The 17,513-nt window shown below is 28.5% G+C and overlaps 2 protein-coding genes across 2 annotated transcripts in view; one reads left to right on the top strand and one right to left on the bottom strand.

Annotated features, from left to right (window-relative positions):
- Positions 1-17,513, top strand: part of LOC148300000 (neo-calmodulin-like) — a 62,179-nt gene that overhangs the window by 15,188 nt on the left and 29,478 nt on the right. The gene's annotated exons all lie outside the window — the stretch shown is intronic.
- LOC148300001 (troponin C-like) overlaps positions 595-17,513 on the bottom strand; it is a 17,014-nt gene continuing 95 nt past the window's right edge. Inside the window, exons 1-6 of the mRNA XM_088275397.1 lie at positions 17,499-17,513; positions 7,130-7,157; positions 5,116-5,259; positions 4,468-4,584; positions 2,908-3,039; positions 595-816 (exon numbers count right to left, since the gene is read on the bottom strand). The exon at positions 17,499-17,513 is cut by the window's right edge and continues 95 nt beyond it. Of these exons, the coding sequence (XP_088131523.1) occupies positions 788-816; positions 2,908-3,039; positions 4,468-4,584; positions 5,116-5,259; positions 7,130-7,157; positions 17,499-17,501 (453 nt within the window). The 5' untranslated portion in view covers positions 17,502-17,513 and the 3' untranslated portion in view covers positions 595-787. The remainder of the gene's footprint in view (positions 817-2,907; positions 3,040-4,467; positions 4,585-5,115; positions 5,260-7,129; positions 7,158-17,498) is intronic.

Genomic DNA, 17,513 nt, shown 5'->3' on the forward strand with positions numbered 1-17,513 from the left:
GTAAAACTTTACTTTTAAAAAAAATATTACCACAAAGTGACTACCAAATGAATTAAGAAAATAATTCCATGTTTAAAATTATTAAATTTAGAACAACATAATTATTCAAATATAAAAATAAATCATTCGTATAAGACCAGTTTTGTGTTTATAAATAATGTATAAACATGACAAATTTCAAAGATTTTAGATATTCTCATCAACAGTTGAAAAATAAAACCTAATTCATGTCTGTATTTTCATCATTTGATGAGGACATCTTTAGTTCTTGAAACTAGTCTTGTTAACATTATAAACACAAAACTGATCTTTACAAATGTTTGGTTTTTACATTCAAACCATCAATTGATATCTTTTTTTTTATCTGCTTCCATGCCAACCAATATCCAGTAAAGTAACTAAACGCTACTGTGCTAGAGGTACTTTACAAGTGGTGAAAATACAATTTTTTTATGAGAATATTATCAATTCTCAAAAGTAATTGGGTTTACATTAACAAACTCAAAAGTGGTATTTTAGAGTCATGCTTTAAAATTTAAAAAAATTATTACATTTTAAATTTATGTAATGGATATATTTTTACGATACATTTTTTTATCAGTTTTCTACTAGTCCATTTATAACATTTAATACAAATATTTCAATATTTCAAATCAGTATGCAGCGGAGAATATTTTCGTAAAATAATTTGTTCCTTTGATATTCGATGAAAGTGGTTATAGATTTTTTTCTGAATGTAAGTTTAATATATATATATATACTTTTTGCAAGTCATCTCTCCCGGCATTTAGTCTCCAGTCATCATCTCCATAAATTCTGAAACAAGGACAATGCGACAATTAAACGAATGAAAATATCGAAATCTTCGCAGGATTTACATATGTTTATGTTTATATATATATATATATATATATATATATATATATATATATATATATATATATATATATATATATATATATATATATATATATATATATATATATATATATATATATATATATATATATATATATATATATATATATATATATATATATATATATATATATATATATATATATATATATATATATATATATATATATATATATATATATATATATATATATATATATATATATATATATATATATATATATATATATATATATATATATATATATATATATATATATATATATATATATATATATATATATATATATATATACATTCATAAAATAAATGTAATATTTTGTACAAAATAACGTTTAATTTGAAAGTGGTTTCATAACTAAATTACAATGCCTCCATGTCCTATTTTTGTTAAAAAAACAAATTGTTATTAAAAAACAAAATTGGATGATTAATTTGCGGTACCTAAATTTGTATACTGCAGCTATCTAGTTTATGAACGTCAAATATGTTTGACGTACGACTTAAATCGTACGATTTCAAAAAATAATATGAAAAAACATGAAATTTGTCCGCCTCCATAGTGTAGTAGTTAGTACGCTAGGCTACCATGCTGGATGTCCCGGGTTCGATTCCCAAGAGGGTCAAAATAAATTTTGGTGATTTTTCAGTCTGATATTTATTTGATATTCATTACTGGTACCTGAAGCGGAAGGCGTGCGGATAAGGGTTAAAAGAAGTTGTGAAGAAGTTGAGAAATGTGTATTAAATGTACTTTTTTTCAATCAACGTCTAACTTATGTTAGTATTGACCTGGTTTTTCAATTTCGAAGAGGCTTATTGATACCCGAAGGCTAGTACATGAATAATGTGCAATGCTCCATGTAGGTTCATCCCTTCCTATACATCAGGGTACATTGTATGCACACATGTCTCTTCGTGCATGGTCAAACGTACAATGTATTCACCGCAAGTACCTACTACAAAATAGGTCTGTTCACATATGCAGTGGCGGACATAAGCATTTATGAATTAAACCTTAATTGAATTTGCAACTCAAAAAAGGGATTCTGAAAGCTCTGGCAATATTCCCGGGTCTGGTATAAAAAAATCTCTTGCCTTCTATTCGGATTTACACATGCAATCGCTGAAAACTAAATTAAGAATCATCCCGCAGCTTCTCCACCAGGGTAGGCAGAGAAAATAGACACCTCACTACTCAAAAAAAAATTGAGTAGTGGGGCGTCTGTCGCCTCTTCATTTATGCATCTCCTCATACACATTCACCGATAATTCCAACTTCTGATCCGACCACTTGCAAGAATTTAAATTTATGATTAGATATACTCAGTTTTCCTCGGTCTTCATCTGCTCTTATATGGAACTTATTTTGCCTCATAACTTTGTTTTTCTTTATTTTCCTCACTCATACGCTCCACATGTCTAGACTATACTTACACACTTTTATCAATTTATCGATAAAACTTAATTCAATCTTTCATTATTTTCTTATTTCACCATTTGAACATCTATCATTAATAGTTTTTCCGCACATTTATCTGACGTCATAATTCGACTTCTTTCAGTAGATCTTTCAATAATCACATCATTACCTTCATCCTTCTTTTGCCAGCTCCATGTTTCACTTATATAACATATATATATATACGTATAACATATCATATACTCGTGTAAAGATATTACACCCAAACCAATTTAATATGGATTGATTTTCAAAATTCATTGGCTATTACAAAGCGCGACGCCAGTTACAAAGCGAAATTGTAGCATAGGAAATAGATAAACATACATATATCCTGACTAAAACTAAGGAGAGTGACTTCGCTACAGCGCGCTGTAGCGCTAAAGTCCCTATATAGAGCTGCTATCAAGAAACCGAAAATTGCCATGATGTGCGCCTAACTTCAGAGTCTAGCGGAAAGATAAGGGCAATTAGATTGTTCGAACAGATTATTTGTGAATTAGTCATATATACTGTGGATTTCTCACCATCAAAATCAACTGTGCCAGATTCGTCAGTATCAATCTCGGCAATCATTTCATTAAGTTGGTCGGGCGTCAGTTGGTCATCCAAGGCAGCCAAAATTTCCCTCAGACTGCTCGTTGGTATGTAACCATTTCCTGAAAAACCAAAACAGGATAACACTAAAAATACAACCCTTATTTATTCCAAATTCATGCATACCCACTGATTATTAAAGCCAAGTTTTCCTCGGTCTTTTTCTGCTTATATCTCCAAATGTTTCATAAATTTCAACTGAAAATACTTTAATAATCTAGCCTTATAAATTTGTTTTACAGTTATTGCTTCACTCATTCGATTCACACGCCTAATATACTTTTCCCAATCATTTTTTTTCTGTTTTTCTCAGTCTTGCATTCCTTCATTATATCACCATTTGAACATCTATCGTTCAAATTCATATATATATATATATATATATATATATATATATATATATATATATATATATATATATATATATATATATATATATATATATATATATATATATATATATATATATAAATTTATATATATATATATATATATATATATATATATATATATATATATATATATATATGTGTATATATAAATATATGTGTATATATATATATATATATATATATATATATATAAATTTATATATATATATATATATATATATATATATATATATATATATATATATATATATATATATATATATATATATATATATATATATATATATATATATTTATATACATATATATATATATATATATATATATATATATATATATACATATATATATATATATATATATATATATATATATATATATATATATATATATATATATATATATATATATATATATATATATATATATATATATATATATGTATATATATATATATATATATATATATAAATATATATAAATATAAATATATTTATATGTATATATATATATATATATATATATATATATATATATATATATATATATATATATATATTTATATATATATGCATATATATATATATATATATATATATATATATATATATATATATATATATTGTATTTATTTTTATGTACAAAGCTTTATCAGCTTTAACGGTATTATTGAAAACATATAATTTTAATACATAAATTATACTTTACATAAGTAATATTAAACTCTAATACTGAGATGTAATTTTTTAACAATCTCATTTTTTTAAAGTTTCAGTGATAAAAACTACAATTTCTGTAAATCTATTGTGACACACATGTGATTTGACCATTGCAATACTCAATATTCTCTCCGTTCCAACCTCTCTGACACGTTTATGCTTACTCAAAGCAACATGTCTTTTTTTAACAAAAAACGTTTACGTATAGATAAACATAACATGGATTTTTGTTCCATTGATCTTCTGCCTTACTTAAGACAGAGTGGAAGGTCGTTTCTTCAATCGATGACAAAGATTTTCCAGTGGTATACGCATATTACCCATTGATACTAGTGGGGCTGCATTTATATAGCCATGGTTTATAGATTCAATATATTACCTTCTTTATCATATAGTCTGAAAGCTTCTTTTAACTCCTTTTGAAGAGCTTCATCATCTTCGTCGAGAAAATGTGTTGCTACACGACAAAATGAGTCAAAATTCAGTTTTCCAGTTCCTACGGAATAAAAATAAATAATACTTTAATTTATTATTATCCAATCATTACTTTAATGTGTTGCTATTTGACAAATGAATTTGAAAGTTTGCCAATAAAAATTTTATTAAATTTTTACTCATAACATTATGTGTTGCTACTAGACAAAATGAGTTAAAATCAATTTTAAAAGAGAAATTTGAACAATTATTTATTATTATGTTCCACTCATTAAGTGAACATAAATCATTCGACCATTGGATCACGTTTTCATAGATTTGACCGCAGATTAATCCAATATGTATCGAAACAAATATATGAATATTTTCAAAAGAAAAATTCCGAAATTAGTGTAATTTTAAAGATTGAAAAATTGCTTGAATCATTATCAACTTAATTGATCATCAAATGAAGTGTTATTTATGGAAATATCAAATTTTCTCTTAGATTCAGATAAGTAAAGTGTAAAAAATATTTTAAAGCCTTTTTAAATTACAGTTTTTTGGTTAAAAAACTTAAATATAACTATTACTTTTAAAAAATTACCCTTACCTTCATGATCTTCTCCTTCCAGCAAAGTCTCCAGTTCTTTGTCATCGTAACTATGGACCATAGTATTGAGGATAGTTCTAACCTTTTCTTTTTCTATTCTTCCTTGTTTACTCGAGTCAAACATGGTGAAGGCTCGTTTAAGCACTGGAATTTATAAAATAAACATAAATGATTTATTTAAATGTTTTATCTTTATTCCAAACCTTGAGATGTGCAAGCTACTAATATAAATATAAATTAAACATCATGAAAATAATACCAACTTTTTTATTAAAACCATTTATTTTTTTATTTAAGTTTTACTTGGTAAATACCACTATTTCTTCAAATCTATTGTGACAAGATACATTCCGCATCATTTTCAAACAAGGTAGAAAGTGATTCAATTCAATAACCTTTATACTGTAAATTGTTATTGTATCTATTGTATGTAATGTAAATAATCAAATAATTTTAAAAAAAAGTTATTTAAATTAAAACTTGTATTAACATGTAAGTATTTCGGCTCAACACAGGCCATGCCTAAAGAGCCGTAATACATATAGTATGAAAAAATGATTTTTTTTCTATTAAATAAATAAAAAAACACCGTATACGGAATTTAAAAATGACTCGGAATGCATTGAAATAATAGTCACAATAGATTTTTTAAATGCTGGTAAAGTATGTATATAAATAGATGGCGCCATTATTAGTCATACCTTCAAAATTATGAAAAAAGAACTAGGGTGTGACATGAATCCACTAGAAATGCATATATACAAGTTTTGAAAAATTTACGCAATTTGGATGTCACACAGATGGGCAAAATGTTAACCGTTACACAAGTGTAAAAAAATGATCACTTGAGCCAACTCCCAAGAAGCTCAGACTTTCATGTTCATATATGTATAATACAATACAAGCATAATCCATGATGCTTTTAAAGTTTAATAAAATTGGAAAGCTCGCTTAGTTAAGTATGGGAAATACAAAGGTGTTCAATGCCTTCTCAGTGATTTCAGTCTCAACAAAAGCAAACCCATAATTTATCACACCCTAAGCTGACAAACCATTGAATGAAAAATAACGGTGATATTAGCAAACAATGAAACTTTTCAGTGTCTACCAGATGGTTTTAAAATTACACCCATTTTGCTATCCAGCAAATTGAAAATATATTTGACATCTCAACATAGCATTGATAAAGTTGATGAAGGCGTTTCTAAATAAAATAAAAACTAACTTAACTCAACCATATATAATTAAAATGAAATTTAATTTAAAAATCACTATGAATGTTCTTTTTTTTATAACTTTGTTATAATGTCTACCGGTTTCGAAGCTAACCGCTTCTTTATCAAGACAGAGTATTTATCAGTCTTGATAAAGAAGCGGTAAGGTTCGAAACCTGTAGAAATTGTAACTATTCATTCATTCAAACCCTTATCCGCACCCCAATGGTGCATAGGGCACTGCATTATATAAACACAGTGTTTTCTTGATCGTTAACACACGAAGCAAAGGTGATCGGCCCTCCGCTTCAGGTACCAGTCCAGGGTAATAAATAAATATTAGAGTGAAAAAATCACTTATATTTATTTGACCCCCTGGGAATCGAACCCGGGACCTCCAGAACGGTAGCCGAGCGTGCTGACCATTACACTACGGAGGCGGACAATATTAAATAAAATATTTATATCCTTTTTTTCCCTCCAGGCTACCAATCACAACCAGTCATTCCTGGTTATCCTCATTGCCACGTACAACGTGTCTAAAGAACTGAAAAATCCGTCATGTCCATTGGCCAGAATCAAACCATTTAAGTGTAGTTCCAGGCGAATCGACTCGTTGGTGCTTCTAGCTAGTTATTTTTTGTAGTTAATCTCGAACATGTTTGAAAATCAGTTTCTAAAAGCTCGTAAGCATTTTGTGTGCTAGATATATCCGCCCACAAAGTCCCACTTATCTTGACTTAAAGAAATTAGGTATGGTGTGGCATTGTTTATTTAGAAAAAGGAAATTCTTCACTTACTTGCCATCTGCTCTTCGTCAATGGCTGCCTGGAAAAAAAAAACAAAAAACAAGTTTTATTTTAACACGAAATTCTAACAATGATGGAAATATGGTAGATTCACTCTCCTAGAAATTTATTTACACAAATTGGCTTGTTTGAGTACGTATGGAAGAAAAAGCATTAAGGAATTTACATCAAAGATAACAGCATAAACCATTAATACACATTTATGTAAATATACATATATAAATATATATATATATATATATTTATGAGGGGTCAAATAAATATAAGTGATTTTTTTCACTGTAATATTTATTCAATATTACCCTGGACCAGTGTCCTGAAGCGGGGGGTTGACCACCTTTCCTTTATGTGTAAGCGATCAAGATAACACTGTGTTCATATGAAGCAGTGCACTGTGCACCATTGGGGTGCGGATGAGGGTTTTATTATTTTATTATTATATATTTTAAACTGGTATTGGCTTGGGAATGAAGCATGGAGTTGGCAAGAAAAAGATGAAAGTAGACTTAATGCAATCGATTTACGATAATTCAGAGAGATGTGCTCCAAAATTATGTGTGATGTTCAATTGGTGATAAATATAAGGGAAGAATGCAAGGCTTAAATTAGCATTATCGATAGAGAACGGTATGTTGTGAAATATGGCAGAAGAAAAACGGAGAAATTTGACACGATCGAGTATTACAAATTGTGGGTGTGGTCAGGTCAGGAGTCGAAATAATCCACGGGTAAGTATGAAGAGATGCGTGAAAGAGTGGCGTTCTATTCTTTCTGCCTACTTCTTCGGGATAATTCTTCTTCGGAGGATGTTATGATCAAATCATGGTGATATAATTACATTCATGTTGATAAAATCATAAAAATGACGATATTATTACAAAAAGGATAAAAAATCAATGCTATTATCGCTCAATTATATTTATGTTAATTGGATTCCATAAATGATGATATAATTTCATTAATGATGGCAAAGCGATGAAATAAAAATCATTAATGGTGAAAGAAATTGATAAACAATCATATAATTGATGATATAGTGAAGATATAATAATATGAATGATGATATAACAATGGGATAATTTCATAAATACCAGGAGTACATATGGTAAAAGGAGGTATTGTTTGTCGCTAACAGAGACAGAATAACAAAGTTATCACAACACCGATGTTCTGTAAACAATTTTCTTTATTGAACCAACATACTTACAATAATGGATACACCATCACGACAGCAAATTATTATTGTATCGATTTTTTTACGACACACGTAAAGTTTTGTTTCTCGACAAAAACATAAATATGGACATTTTCATTCGTGACAATAGCAAGACAAATAAGCTTCGAAAGTTCACAAACTCACAAAAGCTTATAATTAACACATTTCGAACGGGTATTTTTTACGCCTGCGGACCGCTGACGATGGGATTTGATAATTGTCCAGGTATAGTTTCGACCTTGACAAAGAGATTGAAATATAACATTCTTGTAAAAACATGAAATAATTCCTTCTTTTCTAACTTTGAATATATATATATATATATATATATATATATATATATATATATATATATATATATATATATATATATATATATATATATATATATATATATAAATAAATATATATATATATATATATATATAAATATATATATATTTATATATATATATATATATATATATATATATATATATATATATATATATATATATATATATATATATATATATATATATATATATATATATATATGTATATATATATATATATATATATAAATATATATATATATATATATATATATATATATATATATATATATATATATATATATGTATATATATTTATATATATATATATATATATATATATATATATATATATATATATATATATATATATATATATATATATATATATATATACATATGTATATATATTTATATATATATATATATATATATATATATATATATATATATATATATATATATATACATATGTATATATATATATATATATATATATATACATATATATATATATATATATACATATATATATATATATATATATATATATATATATATATATATATATATATATATATATATATATATATATATATATGTATATATATATTTATATATATATATATATATATATATATATATATACATATATACATATATATATATATATATATATATATATATATATATATATATATATATATATATATATATATATATATATATATATATATATATATATATATATATATATATATATATATATATATATATATATATATAGGGTTTAATGCAAAAATATGATGAAAAATTACGATATTTTAAGAAAATTAGAAGAAAAAAAAGGTAAAACTATTGAAAAAGTGAATTATTTTGGCATTTTATCGTTAAATAATTATAATTTAAAATAAACATACAATTTGTTTAATTTTTAAATGTAAAAATTAAGTTTTTCTTTATTTTTCTCTACATTCTAATATTTATTTTTCTTATTTCTTAACTTTTCTTAGCTTTATTTTGAAAAATACACAATTTATTTCAAATTCATTCATTGGTCAATATTAAAACTGTGGCTATATACGTGTGGGATACATTTTTGTTGAAAGGAAATGATAAACAAAAAAGCCACATTGATTTTTGCAAAAACAGAGATCGTTTCAAAATAAATATCTTTTTAATGATTTTTTTATATGAGTAAGCAAGACTGTTTCAGTTGATTTTAATACGATGAACAAAAGCTCTAGGGTTATAAATAAAACTAACAAACTATTTACGAATAATTAATTTAAATGATGTTAGGAAAAAAAATTAATTACTTTCTGGCTGTTTTTCCAATTTCGTTTTGGAGTTGTGCCAGCAAAAAACTCAACTATTCAATATAGGCCTCTTTTCATGTTCAACGTTTCAATTTTCTCAAGTATCGAGGTTTAATATTAAAATGGTAAGTGTATTTGGTAATCATCAAAGAGGTCTCCTGTTTGACTATTGTGCACTGATGTGTGATGTTAATAAATCCTTTCAGCAAAAGCTAAACTGGCAGTGCACAATGGACTCCTTGTTCCAACTCGAATGTATGAAAGAGAAGCATTCACATAGTAACCACCTATAAATGAAAACAACTATGGTTTTCGAAACTAGTCGTGTGTAATGAAATAAAACTCAAGCAGTTGTATTATGCATGTGTTTAATTTTTATAAACACTCACTTTCAGTAAGGTTGAGGTGATACAACTCAAACACAGAATTCAATCAGCGGCTGACCACCTGAGAGGTTACACGTCTCTTCATTCCAGGTTTTTAAAAAAAATGTATATTCGATGTAGAAGAAGACTGAGGACAACTTGGCACAATCAGGTTTGTCAAATACTTGAGAGCGGCCGAATCAGGAGTTGAAATAACCACGAGTATGTTTTAGGAGATGCATGAATGTGGAAGAGGCGAATAATATTTGCAAAGACAGGGTACATGGCGCTCTATCCTCTCTCCTACCCCTGCAAAGAAGCGGCGTGATGATTAGTTAGTTAGTTAGTTTATATTAGATATTTCTTTGTATTTAAGAATGAATATTTTTTTAGAATAAACACTTAACTGCTTTCCTTTCAAAAAGTCTTTTTTTCAAAACAATATAATTGTTTCGAAGACAAACTTCAGTGCAAAAACAGTTTTTAAGAAGAAAAAATCAATTACGTTATACGTAACGGAGTCCGGTTCTAACCCTAATATATGGAAGTGAATCATGGAGTTGGCAAGAGATGGAAGAAAGTAGACTAAATGCAGTCGAAATGTTACCTCTCAGAAGTATGTGCGGCAAAACGATGGTGAAATAACGAAGGAATGCAAAGCTGAGATAAGCATTATGGATAAAATTAAGAAATATGTGTTGAGATGGTTTAGACATGTGGAACGAATAGTAAGGAAAGAACTGTAAAACAAATTTACCAGGCAAATGTAGTTGGAAAAAGAAGCAGAGGAAGACCGAGAAAAACTTGGCACGATCGGGTATGCCAAATACTTGAAAGTTGTCAGGAGATACATGAACGTGGAAGGAGCAAAAATGTTGGCAAAGACAGAGTGGTGTGACGTTCTATCCTCTCTGCCTACCCCTGCAGAGAGGCGGCGTGATGGTTAGTTAGTTAAAATGTAACCTGCATTTAGAGAGAATTAAGTCGCGACTTAACGAATACTGGGCCTTAAGGAAACGTCTCATATACAGACACGAAATAGGATCACAGCAACAAAGTACTACAACATATATGTACTATTTATTATCATTATTATTATGTGCGACCATTGTATATGTCCGAATTGGATGTCATTAAAAGTTGTGAGTGCTTTTGACCAGCGAAAATCGCACAGAGGATATCTTCGCGAGCATGTTACACAACGCAACGACTAAATAGTGCCGCGGAATGTATTGTGGGCCGCTGGAATGTTGCCCCAAAAACCCCATTCCTCTGGCAATATAAACACTTTTGGTCAGCGAAAAATACAGAGCGGAATTGGAAAAATTCGATCAAAACTGCGCAAAACTACAATTCCGATAACCCGTTGTAATAAACTTTTAAATTGCGATTTCATCGTTCCACATTGAACTTAGTCGATACAATTTAGGATTTATACTATTTAGGATACTTAAATTTGAACGTAATTTTTTTATAGTTATACTGCATTTACACATAAATACAGTTATCCCAATTAGTATAAATTTACTTAGCTTTTTGTCAGTCTTTTCTATAGTAAAGGATTATTGGTTGGGGTGGTACAAATAATGCATTATCAATTGGAATTTTTCTTCTTCCGCATTTATACATAAATACAGTTATCCCAATTAGTATAAATTTACTTAACTTTTTGTTAGTCGATTGTACAGCATTGGGGTGGTACAAGTAATGCATTATCAAATGATATTCTTCTTCTTCAAACCCTCATCCGTAATTCAATAGTGCATAGAGCACTGCATCATATAAACGTAGTGTTATCTTAATCGTTAACGCATGAAGGAATGCTTAGCCCTCCGCTTCAGGTATCAGTCGAAGGTAATATTGAATATATGAAATATTAGAGTGAAAAAATCACTTTTATGTTTTTAACCCCCTACCCCCACTGGGAATCAAACCCGGGACCTCCAGAACGTTGTTAAAACCAAGTTGATCAGTTCTGTGCCTCAGGTAGGTACCGATGAAAATGTGTGAGAAAAATGAGAGATGCATGAACGTTGAAAAGGCGAAAGATAATTAAAAAGATTGGTATGGCATTATTTTCTCTGTACCTATCCCTATGAGAAAGCGGTGTGATTGTTATTAAGTTAGTTAGTTTGAATATGTATGGTAATCGTGAATAAAAAATACCATTTACATTTTTTTCTCTACTTGATTCGGCAGTCATTTCGTTGTTATATCTATTAATTTTTTATATCAAATACCACTATTTCTCAAAATTGTGACACGTATTTTAATCATTATCTTTTATGTGTAAATAATGCGGAGTGCATCGTAACACGTGTCATAATAGATTTTAACACAAAATGGTTTGTACCAAGTTCAATTTAAATTTAAAACACATTTTTTCCTAATATGACTCTTTTCAAGTAACCCTGATTTATATCAAGTAAAACATAATTAAAACAGATTATTTTTTCCTAAATGCCTCTATTCAAGTAACCCTGATTTATTTCAAGTAAAACTTAATTCAAACAGATCATTTTTCCTAATATGACTCTATTCAAGTAACCCTGATTTATTTTAAGTAAAACTTAATTAAAACAGATCATTTTTTCCTAATATGACTCTATTCAAGTAACCCTGATTTATTTCAATAAAACTTAATTAAAAACAGATCCTTAAATTTATATCTAGCCACTAACTTTGTGCTTTTCCATTTTATAAAAACAGATAATTTTTTCCTAATATGACTCCATTCAAGTAACCCTGATTTATATCAAGTAAAATTTAATTAAAAACAAATTATTTTTCTTTAATATGACTCTATTCAAGTAACACTGATTTCTTGAAGATTATAAAACTAAAAAGTATGACCTAAATGTACGACTGAGAGTTTTCTTGTTTTTCCGCGGACATTCTGCAGTTTTCTGTTCAAAACAGACTTGCATTTTGAATTGCAACTGCGCTATATCAAGTTGTGGGGATGCGATACGTACATGCATACCATAATACAATGCACAACTAAAGCTGTCTCCACCCGACTTGACACATATTATGCAAACTTCCTAACGAAGGGAATTCAAGACAAGTACCTCCTCCTGAAGGCTCTACAAACGAAGCTGCGCAAGATTTACAAACGAAGATCCGCAATTATAATTTTTTTATTTGCTGTGGAATTAAACAGCTTGTAAATAAAAAAATAGTAAGATTGACAATGATAAAAGCCAATTAAATTATTTATATTATGAATACTGTTGAATATATTTCTTTAAATTGTGCAGTTCAATTGGTCATATAATGGTAGTATGCATATTAATCCCATTTAACATATTTTAACAGTTTTATTATTTATTGATTCGGCATTAACTTTATGGAATGACACGATTATTTTTTTTAAATTGAACTCTTGAATATACCACTTTAATGAGTTTTATTTATATTTACGACTAGTTTCGAAAACTTACAGAAGTTTTCATCTTCTGGTACAAATTAAAACTGATAATTAGTTTTAATTTGTACCAGAAGATAAAAACATCTGTAAGTTTTCGAAACTAGTCGTATTTATAAATAAAACTCATTAAAGTGGTACCTACATTCAATTGTTGAATTTTAATAAAATTTTAACAGTTTAGTACAGTTCCAACCGTAATATACGGATGTTAATAATAATAATAATAAAACCCTTATCCGCACCCCAATGGTGCATAGGGCACTGCTTCATATGAACACAGTGTTATCTTGATCGTTTGCACACGAAGGAAAGGTAAACAGCCCTCCGCTTCAGGTACAAGTCCAGGGTAATATGGAATAAATATTACAGTGAAAAAATCACTTATATTTATTTGACCCCCCTGGGAATAGAACCCGGGACCTCCAGAACGGTAGCCGAGCGTGCTGACCGTTACACTACAGAGGCGGATGTTAAGCATGGAATTAACGAAAAAAAACCTAATGCAGTCTAAATGCGATCACTGAGACGAGTGCTCGTCAGAACTTTATATGATAAATGATTTAATGGTGATATAAGGAAGGAATGCAAGCATGGGGTTGAAAGTAGTCCGAATGCAGTCGAAACGCATATCTCAGACAATTTGCAGCAAAACGATAGATGATAGATATTTGAATGGTGAAAGAAGGAAAGAATGCAAGGCTGAGATAAGCATTATCGGTAAAATTAAGAAAGGTGTTTCGAGATGGTTTGGGCATGTGAATCAAATGAGCGAAAATAAAAACAGTAAAACAAATTTAAAAGACCAAATAACAGTAGAGAAAGACCGAAGAAAACTTAACATGATCATTAATATTTGATACCTATTTCTAATAATGAGCTGCTTAGACTCACAGAAATAGTATGAAATCGGAGTATTTATGTAAATAAGAAAATCACAAATATTTCTTTTTTATTTAAAATTACATTATTTTAAATCACAGAGTCATAATAATCATTGGATTTTTATGAGCAGATGAAGAGTTAAAAATTGTTTCCAAATGTTCTAGTCTCTCTGACTACCCCTGCGAGGAAGTGATGTGAGGATCAGTTAGCTGTTTCATTAGAAATATTTATATATAAGGAATAAATACATGAACATTTCCATTCCATTATATACCACTAAGGACCTTTTATCACTAGAAATTCACACTTGGTTTATTCATTCGTTTCACTTGTAAGGAATTTTCGCAGCCTACGTGTGATATTAAATTATTCCAGTACAGAAAGATTTTAAAAAATCTGGATACTTGCCAAACCGTCGAACTACCTGAACCCCTTGAAATATATTGTTATATGTTTTTTTAAAAACAGTTTTACTAGCTGTACCAGGCCAAAGATTGCTGTGGCTGAGTCTGGTAAAATTTAAAAAAAAAATGGAAAAAAATTACATTTTAAGTGTGTCCAAATACTTATCTAGATCATCACCTGTGATATGTTGCCTCCGTAGTGTAATAGTCAGCATGCTCGGCTACCATTCTGGAGGTCCCGGGTTCGATTCCCAGGGGAGGGTCAAATAAATATAAGTGATTTTTTCACTCTAATATTTATTCAATACTACCCTGGACTGGTAGCTGAAGTGGAGGGATGATCACCTTTTCTTCATGTGTTAACGATCAAGATAACACTGCGTTTATATGATGCAGTGCCCTATGCACCACTGGGATTGGGATAAGGGTTTGAATGAATGATAGGTATCAAAAACTTATCAGAAGTATATATGTACATGTATAAATATTTATATATGTCAAGACATTGAATTTTGAAAGCAACATTGAATTTCTTCAGATTTAAATATAAGAGCAGTGGCGTGCCTAGGGTTTATCAGTAAAGCAAGCCCATTGTTTTTCACATTCGTGAATACATGATTTACCTATAATTTCTTCACCTCATATCATTCCCAGTATAGTAAGCACCCAGAAAGTATTATAAATATAAACAATGTATTGTAATCATTGTAAAAATATGCTAACATGTAACTTTTGTAAGGTATAGCCATCACCTTGAAATAAAGAAAATGTTTACTATAATAAAATATCTTCCTCAGATATTAACCATAACCAATAAGTACCATCACCATATAATGGCATGCATAGTGTTTAATAATCATGTAAGCGCACGATAATTAAAAAATGGTCACACATTAATTATGTATTTTTAATCATTTGGTCTTGATTTAGTCATTTTTATTTGGAGTTGTTAGGCAAGCCGGGCTTTTGGGCTTCTAGGGAAGTACCGCCACTGTATAAGAGATATATGAAAATTCTATAAAATAAATTAAATGCCTTTTTTGCATGTTAACTGAAAAAAACAGCCAAAAATATACAATGAAAATATTTATTGCCAAAATTTTCTACATCAAGTACATTTATTTTATTGATACAAAACAACAACATTCTGAGTGTATCCAAATCTTTGTTCACAAATCTGAGTTATGTATTTTTACTTAATAACGAAGTTATTTTAACATTTTTTTGACATTGCAAATAATTCGGGGTTCTGATCTTGCATACATCCAAATAAAAGTGTATCTGCCAAATAAAAGCTTTCTCATTCCGACAAAGATGGCTGTTGTGAACTCATGTGTACTGTGTCATAAGATTGATCATGTATCTAGAAGTTTTAAAATTTTGAGTGGTATGGTTATCAATCATGGGTAGAATCGGTGAATGTTGCACGTGTGTAAAGTAATCACTTAACCAGCCTTTTACAGGTCGTAAGCACTGTAAATACCCAAACATCCATATTTTTCTTTGTCTTTGTTGAGAAACCAATACGATAATTAAACCCTTATCCGCCAACAATGGGACAATAAGCACTTCATGTAAAAATTAAAACATTAAAAATCATAGAATTAATTATTGTTATATTTTTATATTTTTTGACTAGCTATGTGAGTAATGTTTTCAAGTAAATATTTCAAATATTAACACAAAAAAAGTATTACGTAATAATATTCCTTAAAACTACATTTAAAAATATTAAACGTTATGGAAATATTGATATTTTATAAAAATAGAAAATATTTTTTGTTGCCTGTCACCATTCATCAATTAACGAACAGAAGCTCGAAAATATTCGAGTAGGTATCATAAATATTTATATCTGTTATTTTAACATTAGGCTATGAAGACGTTTCTGGGGCATTTTTTGCTACAAAAATTGTAAAATTAATTTATTTTTATTCTATTATTCCTTGTATTTTTTGACATCTCATCAAAGATGAAGAAGAATATGGAAGTCTGGGCATTTACGAGGCTGACGAACGTAATAGGCTGGTTTAAGTGATCACTTTACACACGAGTAACATTCACCATTTCTACCTAATTGACAACCACATTACTCAAATTCTTGGAATTTCTATACATATGAACCAATTCAGAAACATTGTTCTTGAATCACAAGAACTTCACTAGAGACATCTATTAGAGAGATGAAAAGAAGCTTTTCATTGAGCAGAAAATCTTTTATCAGTATGTGAGGTCCGAATCCTGGATTTTAATCACATACATAAGAAACGCCAGAAAATATTACTTGTATAATTGGAGATAATTCAGATTTGTGAAGTATTTGGACACACTATAAATGTTGTCTATTTTCCCTTTTTTGATTAATCCTTCGCAGGGGTGTTGAGATAAATTTCATAAAATAAGTAGGAAATATTTCATTGTTATACGCACCATTTCTGCAATCTA

Source organism: Brachycentrus maculatus, unplaced genomic scaffold (genome assembly GCF_059751285.1).
Source record: "Brachycentrus maculatus isolate JH-2025_06_01 unplaced genomic scaffold, ASM5975128v1 h1tg000855l, whole genome shotgun sequence".
In the NCBI taxonomy this organism is placed as follows: domain Eukaryota; kingdom Metazoa; phylum Arthropoda; class Insecta; order Trichoptera; family Brachycentridae; genus Brachycentrus; species Brachycentrus maculatus.